We start from the raw sequence: 17,800 nt of genomic DNA, 5'->3' as shown, positions 1-17,800 counted from the left end.
CCATGCACCAGCCAAACTATATTTAGCTGTTTTTTCCTATATTTTCCTGCCTAGTTGTTTTTTTTTTACATTTTTTGCTGTTTCTTCACACACTTAGCTGTTTTTCTCTATATTTCTTAGTTTAAACCAATGTTTATAACAAGTACACAGAATGAGCACTTTTAAAGTGGTTTTCTGCAACATGTTAAAACCCTTCAAAGCCGCTAAAACATAAATTGTAGTAAATAAATTTTTAAAAAATGGGCTAAAAAACAAAATACTGAAATTAAAAAACCTAAGATAAAGGTGGGTGGCAAAGTTCTAGACAACAACCAATTATTGTACCTAAAAACTCGTGCCAAGCGTGTGAACAGCATAAAAGCACCAATCAAAAATCACACAGACAGAAGTCTTAAAATGTATAATTAACACCAAAAAATAAACAATAAATCAACTTCTACATAATCATATTAATTTGCTGTCCAAAAGTCCTGTTTCTCTTGCAGCTTTTTGATTCCCTCAGGACATCCACATTTGTTTGTGCTCGTGGCAGGGTTTGGATTTAATCCCAGCCAGGTTTTTTTTTTGTTTGTTTTTTTTTTTTTTGCTACCTTGGCAGCCACTTGGAAACCAAGAGAGGAACTGCTGTTGATCCCCCAAGGCTGTGACATCACAACTCAGGCTGCTCCCCAAACCAGCCCAGCACATTCCAGAGGGAAATGCCAAATTTTGAGCTTTTCCCTGTTCTGTCCCCGTGCTGCCATCCCCCTGCTCTGTGGCTGTAGCAACAGGAGCACGCAGAGCCCATCCCAAAAACCTGGCAGGGCAGGATGGCAGCACGGAGAGACCCCAAAGGTGAGAGCTGGGGGCATCCAGGGGGACTCAGTTTGCTTCTTCACCTCCCTGACCTTCCCCAGGGAGCTTCTCAGATCCCAATTTCTTGCTAAAGCTGGGAAAAATCAGTTCTGTTTTCTTCTGTTTTCTTCACCTCCCTGATCTTCCCCACTGATCTCAGATCCCAATTTCTTGCTAAAGCTGGGAAAAATCAGCTCTGTTTTTATTGTGTTTTCTCCTTCATCTCTGACTTTCCCCAGCAATCTCAGATCCCAATTTCCTGCTAAGACTGGGAATAATCAGCTCTGTTTTATTGTGTTTTCTCCTTCACCCCCCTGATCTTCCCCACTGATCTCAGATCCCAATTTCCTCCTGAGACTGGGAATAATCAGTTCTGTTTTCTTCTGTGTTTTTTTCACCCCCCTGATCTTCCCCAGCAATCTCAAATTCCAATTTCCTGCTGAGACTGGGAATAATCAGCTCCGTTTTATTGTGTTTTCTCCTTCACCTGCCTGATCCGCCGCCCCAGTGATCTCAGATCCTAATTTCTTGCTCAGGTTGGGAAAATCAGTTCTGTTTTCTTCTGTGTTTTCTTCACCTCCCTGATCTTTCCACTGATCTCAGATCCCAATTTCTGGCTAAGACTGGGAATAATCAGCTCTGTTTTCTTCTGTGTTTTCTTCACCTCCCCGATCTTTCCACTGATCTCAGATTTCAATTTCCTGCTCAGGCTGGGAAAAAATCATTTCCTTGTGGTTTGAACAGGCAGAGTCCTCCCAAATATCCATGGCCAAGAGAGGTTCCCTTGCTGGGGGATGAACGCAGAGAGCAGCATGTTCTCACTCTCTTATTTTATTTTTTTTTTTTTCTCTTTTTTTCCCCTCATTTCCCCCACCGGTGGCATGTCCCCAGCTGTGCAGAAGCTCATCTCCTTCGGCACAAGCCAAGATCGGAAAATGTTCCCGTTGCACCACGCCCGGGACAGGCTGGGCATTGCGCTGCCGGGGGTGCGGGGCAGCCCCGCCCTGGGGCCGGGCTCTTACCTGGGGCCGCAGGTGAGCCCTTCCCACCTGGCGGGGCAGCTCCGGGAGGAACAGCGGGAACGGGGCCCGGAAACCTGCGGGGGTATGTCCCGCACACACCTGGAATAAGGAATTGGCTCCTTTCCCAACCAGTCCTCGAGGTTCTGCAATAGTGAGAATTTATGGGGATTATTAGGAATAATTTTATTAGGAATAGTATCTGCTGCTTATGCACTCCTACCCTCCAAACCCACTCCAGAATCCCCAAACCCACCTGGAATAAGGAATTGGCTCCTTTCCCTATCAATCCTACACGTTCAATAGTGAGAAATTAGGGGGATTATTAGGAGTAACTTTATTAGGAATTACATTTGCTGCTCAGATAATCCTGTCCTGCAAACCCACTCCAGAATCCCCAAACCCACCTGGAATAAGGAATTGGCTCCTTTCCCAACCAGTCCTCGAGGTTCTGCAATAGTGAGAAATTAAGGAGGTTATTAGGAGTAACTTTATTAGAAATAACTTTTGCTGCTCAGATACTCCTGTCCTCCAAACACACTGCAGAATCTCCAAACCCACCTGGAAAAATAATTTTTCTCCTTTTCCAGCCCATCCTCAAGGTTCTAAATAGTGAGAAATTAAGAGAATAATTAGGAATAATTTTATTAGGAATATTATTTTCTGCTCAGATACTCCTACCCTCCAAACACACTGCAGAATCCCCAAACCCACCTGGAAAAATAATTTTTCTCCTTTCCCAGCCCATCCTCAAGGTTCTACAACAGTGAGAAATTAAGGAAATAATTAGGAATAACATTATCAGGAATAACTTTTGCTGCTCAGATAATTCTGTCCTGTAAACCCACTGCAGGAATCCCCAAACCCACCTGGAAAAATGAATTTTCTCCTTTCCTATAAACCCTCAAGCTTCTACAATAGTGAGAAATTAAGGGAATAATTAGGAATAACATTTCCTGCTCAGATACTCCTGTCCTGTAAACCCATTGCAGGAATCCCCAAACCCACCTGGAAAAAAAAATTTTCTCCTTTCCCAACCCATCCTCAAGGTTCTATAACAGCGAGAAATTAAGGGAATAATTAGGAATAACTTTATTAGGAATAACTTTTGCTGCTCAGATAATTCTGTCCCACTGCAGGAATCCCCAAACCCACCTGGAAAAAAGAATTTTCTCCTTTCCCATCAACCCTCAAGGTTCTACAATAGTGATAAATTAAGGGAATAATTAGGAATAACTTTATTAGGAATAACTTTTGCTGCTCAGATAACTCTGCCCTCCAACCAGTACCTTTAAACCATCACCAATAAATTCATTTTGGCTTTGGAACTGCAGACAAAAATCCTCCAATCCTCCATCAGCACCCGCCCCATGAGCATCCTGGGTTACACCATGGGAGCCAGGACAGCCCCTCGCTTCCAAAAAACCACTCAGGTGAGCAAAAAACCCCCCAAAAAAATAAAAGAAAAGCAACCCAAACATCCACCTGGGTATAAAATTTTTGGTGCTGAGGGGTTTTTTTTGTCCCCTAGATGGTGACTCCTGGTCCTGGCAGCTACCAGCCCAAACTGGGGGAGGGGAGGGGGTGTCACCCTGCCCCTGTCCCCTTCTCCTCCAGCAGCCCACGCTTCCCAAAAAGAGTCCTGGAGCAGGAGCTCTACCCCGGGTAATTGAAATTATTGTCTCAGAAGAATAGAAATCCTGCCAGGGGGAAATGCAAAAAAAAAGGGAGATGTATAGTTGCACTGTAAAGGTTTTATATAGCAAAAAAAAAAAAGCGTTTTAGCGCTAAAATTAAGGATTTTTTATGGTTAAAATCAAGTTTTTTATCTGCAAAAATAAGGGGTTTTAATCTCCAAAACTAAGTGTTTTTAATACCCGAAACTAAGTGTTTTAATCTCCAAAACGAAATTATTTTAATCTCCAAAACTAAGTGTTTTTAATCCTCAAAACTAAGTGTTTTAATCTCCAAAACTAAGTTTTTTTAAATCCCTGAAACTAAGTGTTTTAATCCCCAAAACTAAATTATTTTAATCCCCAAAACCAAGTGTTTTTAATCCCCAAAACTAAGTTTTTTTTAATCCCTGAAACTAAGTTTTTTTAATTTCCAAAACTAATGGTTTTTTATCTCCAAAACTGAGGTTATTAATCTCCAAAACAAAGGGGTTTTTATCTCCAAAACTAAGTTTTTAAATCTCAAAAACTAAGGGGTTTTAATTTCAAAAACTAAATTTTTTTATCTCCAAAACTAAGGTTTTTTTTAATCCCCAAAACTAAGATTTTTAATCTCCAAAACTAATTTTTTTTTAATCCCCAAAACTAAGTTTTTTTAATCTCCAAAACTAAATTATTTTAATCTCCAAAACTAAGTTTTTTTAATCTCCAAAACTAAGGGTTTTTTATCTCCAAAACTAAGTTTTTAAATCTCAAAAACTAAGGGGTTTTATCTCCAAAACTAAGGATTTTTAATCCTCAAAACTAAGTTTTTTAATCTCCAAAACTAATTTTTTTTAATGTCAAAACTAAGCTTTTTATATCTCCAAAAGTAAGGGGTTTTTTTATCTCAAAACTAAGGTTTTTTTAATATCCAAAACTAAGGTCTTTTTAATATCCAAAACTAAGGTTTTTTTAATGTCCAAAACTAAATTTATTTAATCTCAAAACTAAGGGTTTTTAATCTCCAAAACAAAGTTTATTTTAATCTCCAAAACTAAGTTTTTAAATCTCCAAAACTAAGTGTTTTAATCCCCAAAACTAAAGTTTTTTAATCTCCAAAAATAAGATTTTTTTTTTTTTTTTTAAATTTCTCCCAGCTTTATTTTTTAGTTTAGGGACAATGACTGAGACACCACAGAATGAAATTCCCTTGAGTCTTTCCCTGCTGGAAACAAAAATTTCTTCAAAACTCAGTCTGAACTTCTCACATCTTCCTTTTCTGAGGAATCCTTGTTGCCATTAAGGAATAATTGCATTTTTTGATGAGCAGGGAGATAAATTCTGGATATATAAACACCAAAAGCAGCTCTAAAAAGGAGATTTTTTTTTTTTTTTAGGCCTGGAAATTATGACATAGATCAACCTTTAAACAGAAAAGTCACCTGGCCCATGAAATTTGGGGCTCCAGATTGGGCAGCAGTGCCAGCACTGCCCCAGAGGATGGTGAAGATACAGGTGCAGAAGGTCAGGATGGGGACCAGGGGGGGTTTATTCCTGCCAAAAAGAACCTGAAACAGGAAATTTCCTTTTTATTTCCCTTTTCCCTCCGTGTTTTGTTATTATTTCCTGTTCCTGAAAAAGGAAATTTCCTTTTCATTTCCCATCTCCTCCATGTTTTGTTTTTATTTCCTATTTCTGAGACAGGAAATTTCCTTTTCATTTCCCTCCATATTTTGTTATTATTTCCTATTTTTGAGACAGGAAATTTCCTTTTCATTTCCCATTTCCCTCCATGTTTTGTTTTTATTTCCTATTTCTGAGACAGGAAATTTCATTTTCATTTCCCTCCATATTTTGTTATTATTTCCTATTTTTGAGACAGGAAATTTCCTTTTCATTTCCCATTTCCCTCCATGTTTTGTTTTTATTTCCTATTTCTGAGACAGGAAATTTCCTTTTTATTTCCCATTCCCTCCATGTTTTGTTTTTATTTCCTGCTCCTGAAAAAGGAAATTTCCTTTTCATTTCCCTCCATATTTTGTTATTATTTCCTATTTTTGAGACAGGAAATTTCCTTTTCATTTCCCATTCCCTCCATGTTTTGTTTTTATTTCCTGCTCCTGAAACAGGAAATTTCCTTTTTATTTCCCATTCCTTCCATGTTTTGTTATTATTTCCTGTTCCTGAAAAAGGAAATTTCCTTTTCATTTCCCTCCATATTTTGTTATTATTTCCTATTTTTGAGACAGGAAATTTCCTTTTCATTTCCCATTCCCTCCATGTTTTGTTATCATTTCCTGCTCCTGAAACAGGAAATTTCCTTTTCATTTCTCATTTCCCTCTATGTTTTTTTTTCCTTTCCTATTTCTGAAACAGGAAATTTCCTTTTCATTTCCATTTTCACTCTTTTGTTTTCCTTTCCTGCTTCTGAGAGAGGAAATTTCCTTTTCATTTCCCATCCTCTCCATGTTTTATTTTTATTTCCTATTTCTGAGACAGGAAATTTCCTTTTTATTTCCCATTCCCTCAATGTTTTGTTATTATTTCCTGTTCCTGAAACAGGAAATTTCCTTTTCATTTCCCTTTCCCACCATGTTTTGTTATTATTTCCTGCTCCTGAAACAGGAAATTTCCTTTTTGCTTCCATTTTCACTCTTTTGTTTTCCTTTTCTGCTTCTGAGAGAGGAAATTTCCTTTTAATTTCCCATTTCCTCCATATTTTGTTATCCTTTTCTGCTTCAATGCTTCTGAGAGAAAAAAAAATAAATTATTTTTCACTCCCCAATTTCAGTTTTGTTGTCCTCTGAGAGAGGAAATTTCCTTTTCACTTCACATTTGCACCATTTTTTGGTATTTTCCCTGCCCAGAGCATAAGCTACAAAGTGATTTTCTCTGTTTGCAAAACCATTATAAAAAAAAAAAAAAAAATTTCTTTTTATTCAGCAATTTCTTCTGGAAATTTCCACTCCAAAAAGAGCAAAGTGGGGCTTCCACTGCTTCGTGTGGGATAAAAATCTTATTTCAAGCACAGCTTTAGGTCTCACCCTTTCCTTTTTTGGAAATTTTTTATTGTTATTAATTTAAAAATTGTATTATTTTTTTTTAGATGACTGTGGATAAAAATTTCCTGAAAAATCAGGGCAGAAAGGCTTACCTGAAATTATATGAGACCTGAGGAGCCACATCCACCTTCCTTTGGAGAAAGGGTGAATAAACTGAATATTTCAAATGTTTTAAATGTTTTAAATGTTGTTTTAAAATGTTTTAAAGGTTTTAAAATGTTTGAAAGGAGCTGTAATAAAAACAGCTCAATATTCTCATGCAAAACCAGCCCTGTTGGAACTTAAATTAAATTTAATTAAATTAAAGTTGGAACTTAAATCTAGAATTGTTTGCAAATTTTTAACCCCTTTTAAACTTTTAGAAATCCTAAAGTGAAATTTGGTTTTTTTTACACCTGTTGAGGTGAAGGAGCCAAAGGGCAGCTCCTCAATTTCCTCAGAAATTCCAATTTTTCCTCAACTTTTGCAGCTTTTTCCCCACAATTTTTTTTTAACATCAATCCCAAAGGGTTCCTCCACAACATGAGGAAAAAAAAATAGGAATATCCAGGTGGTTTTTGGTATTTTCAGAGTTTTTTTAATGTCTTTGTGCTCAAAATAACCAGGTGGATTTTTGCATTTTGCTGAAACAAATATTCTGAATTAAAGAATGAACAAAAAAAACCCAAAAAAATACTTAAAACTGAGAATGTGGCCACAAAAATAAACCCTCCCACACCTCTGGGTATAATTCCAGCTCCATTCCTCTTCCAATTTCCTGATTTTTTTATTTTATTTTATTTTTTTTAACCTGTTCATCTAGCTAATTTTACCCACAGCCCAATTTTAACCAAAAAAACCCCCAAATTTATTCATTAAATTCCCATTTTCAGCCATCCCATCCTGACTTTTTGAGTCAGAGTTGTTTCTTTATTTTTTTGAAGAAAGATTTTGAAGCAAATTTTGGCTCTCTGGGATTTTTCTTGTCCTGAAAATGGAATGTTTTAGGCTGTTTAAGGTTTTCATTGTGGTTCATCTCCACTTAATTCTTTCTAACCAATAAAAAAAAAAAGATGTGTGAGGCATTTTCCCACTCCTGAAATGTAAAGAACTCAGTTTTGCTCATAGGAGATAAAATTTCTTTTATTATGAACATAAAAATTACAATTTTTTCTCACGAGGAGATAAAATTTCTTTTATTGGGAACATAAAAACTACAATTTTCATTCCTTTTTTTTTTTTTTTCCCTACCCAGCAAGGGATTCTTCTCCTTGCAGAAAAAAACAAACACAAAGTTTAAAAAAAATTAAAAAAAGATAAAACTTTTGGATATATACAAACATATACAGGGTGTGTCTGTACATTTGTCATTCTGTACAAGCAAGGCACCAGCAGAAGTGACAGTGGCACACAAGGAGGGGAGGGAATTAAGATTTAATTTTAGATTTTTTTGGCAGGAGATCATTAAAAAAAAAAAAAAATTATTTTTATTTTTGTCCTTCCTGTGTGATGGAGGATCCTTTTAACTGCAGGGAGGCGAAATTAGAATTTTTGGGAGATTGGACCAAACCACAGGAGCCTTTTATCAGAGAAATTTAACTGATATTTTACCTAAAAAAATACTGAAGGAAAATGAAAGCAAAGCCAGAACCATCCAATAATGAGAAGACTGGCATAAAAATAAATGAAATAAAGGGGTGAAATAAAGCAGGGAAAAAAAATCAAATTTTGGTCCGTGCAGCTTTGTTCCATTTTCCAACTTCCAGAGCAGGAAAAGGAGGGAACTCTCCAAGGATTTAAATGTGTGGAAAATAAAAATGAACTGAAAAGGAGCCTGAAGCAGCTGTGACAGCAAAACCATCTCAGGGTTTTATCTCCAATTTTTAAATTTTTCTAATCTGGGTTTTTAATCCCCAGTTCATTTGCAAAGTGGAAATAAAATGTCCTTGGAGCTGTGGATTTGCACCTCACTCCTTCACCAAAACTTTTCAGGTTATAAAAGAAAGGATTTGTTTTGTTTTACCTGGGACAGGAGGAACCTCCCTGGAGGTTTCTTGGCTAACACACATTCCTGGGATTTAAGGGTTGATGGAAATTCCTTTTTCCAGCCTGACAGGCACCAACACACCAATGTGCTCTGCTGGAGGGGGGAGCAGGAAAATCCCTGTGTCCCACTGTGTCCTCCAAATCCAAATCCAAATCCAAATCCAAATCTAAATCCAAATCCAAATCCAAATCCAAATCCAAATCTAAATCCCAATCTAAATCTAAATCCAAATCCAAATCCAATCCAAATCCAAATTATCCAATCCCTGTGTCCCACAGCAACAGGCACTGTGTCCTCCAAATCCAAATCCAAATCCAAATCTAAATCCAAATCCAAATCCAAATCCAAATCCAAATCTAAATCTAAATCCAAATCCAAATTATCCAATCCCTGTGTCCCACAGCAACAGGCACTGTGTCCTCCAAATCCAAATCCAAATCTAAATCCAAATCTAAATCCAAATCCAATCCCTCTGTCCCACAGCTCCAGCTCCTGTGTCTTCCAAATCAAAATCCAAATCTAAATCAAATCCCTCTGTCCCACAGCTCCAGGCACTGTGTCCTCCAAATCCAAATCCAAGTCCAAATCCAAATTAAATCCCTGTGTCCTACAGCTCCAGCTCCTGTGCAGTCCAAATCCAAATCCAAATCCAAATCCAAATCCAAATTTAAACCCAAATCCAGTCCCACAGCTCCAGCTCCTGTGCCATCCAAATCCAAATGAAAATCCAAACCAAATCCAAATCCAGTCCCTATCTACCATAGTTCCAGCTCCTGTGCCCTCCAAATCTAAATCCAAACCCAAACCCAAACCCAAACCCAAACCCAAACCCAAACCCAAACCCAAACCCAAACCCAGATCCAGTCCCACAGCTCCAGCTCCTGTGCCCTCCCAGTCCCAGCCCTGCCTCCCTCCATGCCCTGGGTCCTTCAGCTCTTGAGAAAACAAATTCCCCCCACAGTGGATTTGGAAATCAAAGTCCTCAGGCAATTCCCAGCTGGTTTTCCTGGAGTATCCCAGTGAGCAGAGGGAAGGGGAGCAGAGGGAAGGGGAGCAGAGGGAAGGGAGCAGAGGGAAGGGAGCAGAGGGAAGGGAGCAGAGGGAAGGGGAGCAGAGGGATGGGGAGCAGAGGGATGGGGAGCAGAGGGATGGGGAGCAGAGGGATGGGGAGCAGAGGGATGGGAGCAGAGGGAAGGGGAGCAGAGGGAAGGGGAGCAGAGGGAAGGGAGCAGAGGGAAGGGAGCAGAGGGAAGGGGAGCAGAGGGATGGGGAGCAGAGGGATGGGGAGCAGAGGGAAGGGGAGCAGAGGGATGGGGAGCAGAGGGATGGGGAGCAGAGGGAAGGGGAGCAGAGGGAAAGGGAGCAGAGGGATGGGGAGCAGAGGGATGGGGAGCAGAGGGAAGGGAGCAGAGGGATGGGGAGCAGAGGGATGGGGAGCAGAGGGAAGGGAGCAGAGGGATGGGGAGCAGAGGGAAGGGGAGCAGAGGGAAGGGAGCAGAGGGAAGGGGAGCAGAGGGAAGGGAGCAGAGGGATGGGGAGCAGAGGGAAGGGGAGCAGAGGGAAGGGGAGCAGAGGACATCAGGATGGGAGCTGGGCTGTCTCTGCTGAGCCCTGGCTGCTCCCTGAGGAATTCCAACCCCCCTCATTTCTTCCTGCGGATTTTGGGTTTCTTCACGGGCCGCAGGTAGGGGTTGTCAATCATGTTCTCCTCCCCGTTCCTGCTGCCTGCCAGGGAGCTGCTCTGCTGCAGCACCGAGCTGTTCTCCTTCTCAGCTCCTGCATCATCCTGGCACAGCAAAAAATAGCAATGAAAAATAATGTCAGGCTTAGAAATCCACAGAATGCCATACCCTGGATGTGTCCGAGGACAAGCTGGGATAGGGGAAGGTGTCCCTGCCCATGGTTTTGGTTTTTGGTTTTTTTGTGGTGCCTCTCACCCCAAACTATTCCAGGATTCCAAGTTCAAACCCCAGAATCTGTGGGCAGGAGGGATAATCAACAGCCAAGCACACAAGGAGCTGCATTGAAGGCCAGGCATCCTGGTTTCTAACACAGGAAAATCCCTTTGGGATTCCCCAGAATTCTGGGATCCAAGGAGAAGCCTGGAATTTGGGATTTACTGAAAGTTCCTGCTCCAGCCTCATTCTGCACTGAACTCTGCAGGGAGCTGAAGGACATTCCCCATTTCCCAGGACAGAGAACCAGAATTCCAAACTGGAGAACCAGGACAAAGTTCAGTTCCATTCCCCATTTCCCAGGACAGAGAACCAGAATTCCAAACTGGAGAACCAGGACAATGCTCAGTTCCATTTCCCATTTCAAATTTCCCTTTTCCCAATACACAAAACCAGGTTTTCCAAACTGGAGAACCAGGACAATGATCAGTTCCATTTCCTATTTCCTATTCCCCATTCCCCATTTCCCAAGACACAAAACCAGGTTTTCCAAGCTGAAGAACCCTGACCAAGTTCATCTTCATTCCCCATTTCCCAGGAAAGAAAACCAGAATTCCAAACTGGAGAACCAGGACAATGATCAGTTCCATTCCCATTCCCCATTCCCCATTCCCCATTTCCCAGGATACAAAACCAGGTTTTCCAAGCTGAAGAACCCTGACCAAGGTTCAACTCCATTCCCCATTTCCCAGGAGGCAGAGCAGGTTCCCAAGCTGCAGGACTGGCCCCCAGGAGCCACCAGGACCCCCCAAGACCCCCCAGAACCCTCCCAGGACCCCCCCAGAACCCCCCCAGGACCCCCCAGAACCTCCCCAGAACCCCCCCAGGACCCCCCAGAACCCCCTCAGGACCCCCCGAAACCCCCTCAGAACTCCCCCAGGACCTCCCAGAACCCCCCCAGAACCCCCCAGGATCCCCCAGAACCCCCCTAAGACCTCCCTAGAACCCCCCCAGGACCCCTCAGAACCCCCCAGGACCCCCCCAGGACCCCTCAGAACCCCCCAGGACCTCTCAGGACCCCCCAGAACCCCCCAGGACCCCCCAGAACCCCCCCAGGACTCCCCTAGAACTCCCCAGGACCCCCCAGAACCCCCCCAGGAAACCCCTCCGGAAACCCCCCCAGAACCCCCCCAGGAACCCCCAGGATCCCCCAGGACCCCCCAGAACCCCCCAGGACCCCCCCAGGACCCCCCGAACCTCCCCAGGACCCCTCAGAACCTCCTAGGACCACCCAGGACCTCCCAGAACCCCCCAGGATCCCCCAGGACCCCCTAAGACCCCCCAGAACCCCCAGGACCCCTCAGAACCCCCCAGGACCCCTCAGAACCCCCCAGGACCCCCCCAGGGTGGCCCTACCGTGCTCATGTGCAGGGGAAGGTTCTCAGTGTCTGTCTGCTCATCCTGCTCTGAGGAATCTGTCTCCTCCATCTGCTGCATCTCCAGCTCAGAGGGGAGCAGAGCTGTCAGGTAGGGCACAGTGAAAGGCCTGGCAGCAATCACTGGCATCAGGGAAAAGAGGAGACACAGTCAGGAAGCTGGGAGAAATTCCTCCCCTCAGAAATGAAGGACAGAGGTTAGAGAGATCAAGCATTTTGCTCCTTCTGGGTTTGGAGCATTTATTTTTCCTAAAGATTAGGAAGGAAATCCCTGTGTCCCATAGCTCCAGGAACTGTGTCCTCCAAATCTAAATCTAAATCTAAATCTAAATCTAAATCTAAATCTAAATCTAAATCTAAATCTAAATCTAAATCTAAATCTAAATCTAAATCTAAATCTAAATCTAAATCTAAATCCAAATCCAAGTCCAAATCCAAGTCCAAATTGAATCCCTGTGTCCCATAGCTCCAGGCACTGTGTCCTCTAAATCTAAATCTAAATCTAAATCTAAATCTAAATCTAAATCTAAATCCAAATCCAAGTCCAAATCCAAGTCCAAATCCAAATCCATTCCCTGTGTCCCATAGCTCCAGGCACTGTGTCCTCCAAATCTAAATCTAAATCTAAATCTAAATCTAAATCTGAATCTAAATCTGAATCCAAATCCAAATCCAAGTCCAAATCCAAACCCAAGTCCAAATCCAAATCCATTCCCTGTGTCCCATAGCTCCAGGCACTGTGTCCTCCAAATCCAAATCCTAAAAGATGCCAGGCTCTACTTCCCAATTTTCTGAATCTCTGTGTTTCCAGCCAAGGGCACAGCAATGTTCCACCACGGAAAATCCTTCCTGAGCTGCACCATAAAATCCCAATTATCTGGGATTTGGGTTCCTCTCCAGTGGTGCTGTGCTGCCACAGAGCCTTGGGAATTTTCATCATCCCTGCTCTGCAGCAGGGGGACAGGAAAACTCCCAGCAGCAGGAAAATGGCAGGGAGAACAAATTCCTTGGTGGAGGCAGAGCCAGGATTGGGATGGGATTTGGATTTAGGAGAAAAAAGGGATTTTTGGGGAGTTCAGGAGCTGCTCTGGCAAACCCCACAGACAGGACAGACCCCAAACCCCACAGACAGGACAGACCCCAAACCCCACGGACAGAACAGACCCCAAACCCCACGGACAGAACAGACCCCAAACCCCAGAGATAACAAACCCCAGAGACAGAACAGACCCCAAATCCCAGAAATAACAAACCCCACAGACAGAACAGACCCCAAATCCCAGAAATAACAAACCCCACAGACAGAACAGACCCCAAATCCCAGGGATAACAAACCCCACACACAGAACAGACCCCAAACCCCAGGGATAACAAACCCCACGGACAGGACAGACCCCAAACCCCAGGGATAACAAACCCCACAGACAGAACAGACCCCAAACCCCACAGACAGAACAGACCCCAAACCCCAGAGATAACAAACCCCACACACAGAACAGACCCCAAACCCCAGGGATAACAAACCCCACAGACAGAACAGACCCCAAACCCCAGGGATAACAAACCCCACGGACAGGACAGACCCCAAACCCCAGGGATAACAAACCCCAGAGACAGAACAGACCCCAAACCCCAGGGATAACAAACCCCACGGACAGGACAGACCCCAAACCCCAGGGATAACAAACCCCAGAGACAGAACAGACCCCAAACCCCAGGGATAACAAACCCCATAGACAGAACAGACCCCAAACCCCAGGGATAACAAACCCCACAGACAGAACAGACCCCAAACCCCACAGACAGAACAGACCCCAAACCCCAGAGATAACAAACCCCACAGACAGAACAGACCCCAAACCCCAGGGATAACAAACCCCACGGACAGAACAGACCCCAAACCCTAAAAGCATGGCAATGACTGACGTGGGAAGGTGCTGACATCGTCCTTGAAGAGGCTCTGGGTCTCTCCTGTCTTGGCCATGAAGCGGGTCAGGGCTCTCTCCACGTCCCTGCGCTGCGACGCCGCCTTCTCCCGCAGCACTTGGTAATCGGACACCGGCTCCCGGTACGTCTGGCGAGGGGAGGGGACAGCCAGTGGCACACGGGGGACAGCCAGTGGCACACGGGGGGACAGCCAGTGGCACACCGGGGGGACAGCCAGTGGCACACGGGGGACAGGCAGTGGCACACGGGGGGAGGGGACAGGCAGTGGCACACGGGGGACAGGCAGTGGCACAAGGGGGGGACAGGCAGTGGCACACGGGGGACAGGCAGTGGCACACCGGGGGACAGCCAGTGGCACACGGGGGGGACAGGCAGTGGCACACGGGGGGACAGCCAGTGGCACACGGAGGACAGCCAGTGGCACACGGGGGGGACAGGCAGTGGCACATGGAGGGAGGGGACAGGCAGTGGCACATGGAGGGGACAGCCAGTGGCACACGGGGGACAGGCAGTGGCACACCGGGGGACAGCCAGTGGCACACCGGGGGACAGCCAGTGGCACACGGGGGGGACAGGCAGTGGCACATGGAGGGGACAGCCAGTGGCACACGGGGGACAGGCAGTGGCACAGTGAGGGGACAGCCAGTGGCACAGTGAGGGGACAGCCCCAGTGTCACACGGGGGGGGAGCTGCGGGCTCGGCTCTGCAGGATCCGTGGGGATTTGGGGTCCAGCAGGGAGAAATGCCCAGGGATTGTGTGCTGGGAATGGTGTGGGTGTGGATAATGGGATGGGAAAGGGATCCTGAACTGGGAAAGGGATCCTGAACTGGGAATTCTGAACTGGGAAAGGATCCTGAACTGGGAGGGGATTCTGAACTGGGAAAGGATTCTGAACTGGGAGGGGATTCTGAACTGGGAAGGGGATTCTGAACTGGGAAAGGGATCCTGAACTGGGAGGGGATTCTGAACTGGGAAAGGATTCTGAACTGGGAAAGGATCCTGAACTGGGAAGGGGATTCTGAACTGGGAAAGGGATCCTGAACTGGGAGGGGATTCTGAACTGGGAAGGGGATTCTGAACTGGGAGGGGATCCTGAACTGGGAATGGTCTGGGAACAGGCAATGGGATGGGAAGGATTCTGAACTGGGAAGAGGATTCTGAACTGGGAAGGGGATTCTGAACTGGGAAAGGATTCTGAACTGGGAAGGGGATCCTGAACTGGGAAAGGATTCTGAACTGGGAAGGCTCTGGGAGCAGGTAAAGGGAAGGATCCCATCCCAAGGGATGTCCACATCCCACAAACAAGGAATATTCAAAGCCAGAAAAAAAAATACTTGGGATAAATAGCACCACAACTCCTGGGGTTCTGCACTTCAACCAGCACAAAAATCACAGAAATCCAGGGATTCTGGCTGATTTCTGGATAAAATAAATCTCAGCAGCACTGCAGTAAAACCACCCCACTCCCTGGAACTCAAAACAGATCCCAAACAGCATAAAAATGTTGTTTTCACTCACTGGTGTCTGATGTAGGTGTGAGGATCTGGGAACTCTGGAAGTGGCCAGGGATGTGGGGTAGGATGAGGCTTGTTCTGCCCAGCTGGTCAGGGGCTTTGGGGGTCACAGGCTGGTTTGTCACTGGAGCTGCAGTGGGGGAAATGTGAGAATCAGGGAAAAAATCAGGAAATCTCCCAGCCCAGGGTCTCCCCAAAGCAATCCCTCCCAGAAAGGGAAAAAGGATTCCCCCTGTGCCCTTGCAAACAAAAACCCCCCTGAGGGTTCGTCAGAGTGACCAGCTGCCTTCCCCTCTAGTGGTGTCCACCAAAGAACCCCGAAATTCCTGGGATTATCCCATCAGGAGCTGTGGAGGTGGAGGAAAGCAGGCAGGAAAGGCTCCCAAAATTCCGGGGATTATCCCATCCGCAGCTGTGGGAAGGTGAGGAAAGGCAGGACAAGGGCTCCCAAAATCCTGGGATTAATCCCATCAGGGAGCTGGTGGGGAAGGTGAGGAAAGGCAGGAAAGGCTCCAAATTCCTGGATTATCCCATCAGGAGCTGTGGACAGTGGAGGCAAGGCAGGAACAGGGCTCCCAATCCTGGGATTATCCCATCAGGAGCTGTGGGAAAGGTGAGGAAGGGCAGGAAAGGCTCCCAAATTCCTGGGATTATCCCATCAGGAGCTGTGGGGAAGGTGAGGTAAAGGCTCCCCACGCACGGGCAGTGATCACCATCCTCTGGGAACGCTTGGCATAGGCAGGAAGAGTTTCCACATTGAACCCTGAAACACAAAAATAAAAACAGGAATCACCCCAGGAGTTCATCCTGTCAAAATCCCCCTCTCTCTGCAGAATTTTTCCTAAATTAAGCAAGATTTAGATGGGTAGGGAGTGGATAATGGGATTTTTCTCAAATTAAACAAGAATTGGAGAGGTATGGAGTGGATAACAGAGGCAGAAAATGGAAAGAATCATGGAAAACCACGAGCTGGGTGTGGCTCTGCCCAAATCCCAGGTTTTGGGGGTGGATTTCTCAATCCAAAAATGGGAATAGAGGGAAGAGGGAGCTGCTGACCCATTTCCACCAGGGTGACCACGATGTCTGAGAGCGTGGGCTGGGTCCTGGCCGTGTGCTCGCAGTAGGACTTGGCACTCCTCCCAATTTCTGAAATATCTGCAGGATAAAACCAGCCCAGATTGAATCCTCACAGTGCCTGTGCCAGCTCCAGGCAGGGGAATTCTGAACAGATTATAAATTAAAATATTCCCCTGGAATGGAGCATTTTGCAAGATGTGTTTAGAATTTTAGCGCGGGGGATGTTAAGGATTTTTAAAAAAAAATCAGTGTTTGCCATGAAGGCAAAAAGCCTGGGATGGATCCATGGGATGGGATGGGATGGGATGGGATGGGATGGGATGGGATGGGATGGGATGGGATGGGATGGGATGGGATGGGATGGGATGGGATGGGATGGGATGGGATGGGATGGGATGGGATGGGATGGGATGGATCCATGAGATAGGTGCATGGGATGGGATGGGATTCATGGGATCCACTGAATGGAATCAATGGAATCCACAGGATGGATCCATGGGATGGATCCATGGGATGGGATCCATTGGATGGATCCATGAGATAGGTGCATGGGATGGGATGAGATGGGATGGGATCCATGGGATCCATGGGATAGAATCCATGGGATGGATCCATGGGATGAGATGGGATGGGATCCATGGGATGGGTTCATGGGATGGAATCCATGGGATGGATCCATGGGATGGATTCATGGGATGGGATCCATGGGATGGATCCATGGGATGGATCCATGGGATGGATCCATGGGATGGATCCATGGGATGGGATCCATGAGATAGAATGCATGGGATGGATCCATGGGATGGGATGGGATGAGATGGGATGGGATCCATGGGATCCACTGTATGGAATCCATGGGATCCATGGGATGCATCCTTGGGATAGAATCCATGGGATGGGATCCATGGGATGGATTGGTGGGATGGGATCCATGGGATGGATCCATGGGATGGATCCATGGGATGGTACCCTCCCCACCCTCCCACCCCTCCCCTCCAACCCCTCCCCATCCCTTCCTCCCCTGCCCATCCCTGCCTCCCCCTCCCCTGCCCCTCCCCTCCCCTCCCCCTCCCTCCCTCCCTCCCCTCCCCTCCCCTCCCGCGGCACTGAAGCTCTGGATCATCTCGGTGAGCGTCTCCACCAGCCGCCTCTCGGCGCTCTCGAAGAGGCCTCGGTCAGCAGCGAGCTCACCAACCTGCAGGCTGCGGGCCGCGCCAGCTGGTAATTGTCTGCCGGGGTGCCCGGCTGCCGGCTGCCCGCCCGCTGCGACCCGGCAGCGTCAGAGCACGGCGGGGCACGGGGAAACGGGGACACGGGGATGGCAGGGGATGGCA

At 45.7% G+C, this 17,800-nt stretch overlaps 2 protein-coding genes and 1 long non-coding RNA gene across 3 annotated transcripts in view; 1 reads left to right on the top strand and 2 right to left on the bottom strand.

Annotated features, from left to right (window-relative positions):
• Positions 1-672: 672 nt before the first annotated feature.
• Positions 673-6,710, top strand: CIMAP3 (ciliary microtubule associated protein 3). The gene is made up of 5 exons (XM_079327487.1): positions 673-834; positions 1,726-1,868; positions 3,188-3,286; positions 4,906-5,032; positions 6,615-6,710. Exons 1-4 carry the CDS (start codon positions 810-812, stop codon positions 4,918-4,920), a joined length of 282 nt encoding a protein of 93 aa, XP_079183613.1. The 5' UTR covers positions 673-809; the 3' UTR covers positions 4,921-5,032; positions 6,615-6,710.
• A 1,842-nt stretch (positions 6,711-8,552) lies between these two features.
• On the bottom strand, positions 8,553-9,635 carry LOC306812632. Its single transcript, XR_013776888.1, has 3 exons — positions 9,467-9,635; positions 9,004-9,287; positions 8,553-8,730 (listed from the first exon to the last, which is right to left on the bottom strand). It is a non-coding gene; the product is annotated as an uncharacterized lncRNA (long non-coding RNA).
• A 588-nt stretch (positions 9,636-10,223) lies between these two features.
• Positions 10,224-17,800, bottom strand: part of TAF8 (TATA-box binding protein associated factor 8) — a gene marked incomplete at its 5' end in the record, with an annotated part of 8,098 nt that continues 521 nt past the window's right edge. Inside the window, 9 exon segments of the mRNA XM_079327022.1 lie at positions 10,224-10,382; positions 11,908-12,050; positions 13,854-14,001; positions 15,394-15,401; positions 15,404-15,479; positions 15,482-15,519; positions 16,090-16,152; positions 16,446-16,574; positions 17,574-17,729. Coding sequence (XP_079183148.1) covers positions 10,239-10,382; positions 11,908-12,050; positions 13,854-14,001; positions 15,394-15,401; positions 15,404-15,479; positions 15,482-15,519; positions 16,090-16,152; positions 16,446-16,574; positions 17,574-17,729 — 905 coding nt within the window. The 3' untranslated portion in view covers positions 10,224-10,238.

The sequence above is a fragment of the Erithacus rubecula genome (genome assembly GCF_903797595.1).
Source record: "Erithacus rubecula genome assembly, chromosome: 26".
NCBI classification, from domain to species: Eukaryota; Metazoa; Chordata; class Aves; order Passeriformes; family Muscicapidae; genus Erithacus; species Erithacus rubecula.
Note: the sequence above shows the minus strand (reverse complement) of the source record. Positions and strands in the feature narration are given on the sequence as shown.

What these genes read in the sequence shown, in the direction of transcription:
- CIMAP3 (XM_079327487.1), top strand. Translation starts at nt 810, where the DNA reads ATGGCAGCACGGAGAGACCCCAAAG. An exon ending in AGCACGGAGAGACCCCAAAG is followed by an intron (nt 835 to 1,725) that starts GTGAGAGCTGGG and finishes GCATGTCCCCAG; the next exon opens with CTGTGCAGAAGCTCATCTCC. An exon ending in GCTCTTACCTGGGGCCGCAG is followed by an intron (nt 1,869 to 3,187) that starts GTGAGCCCTTCC and finishes TTGGAACTGCAG; the next exon opens with ACAAAAATCCTCCAATCCTC.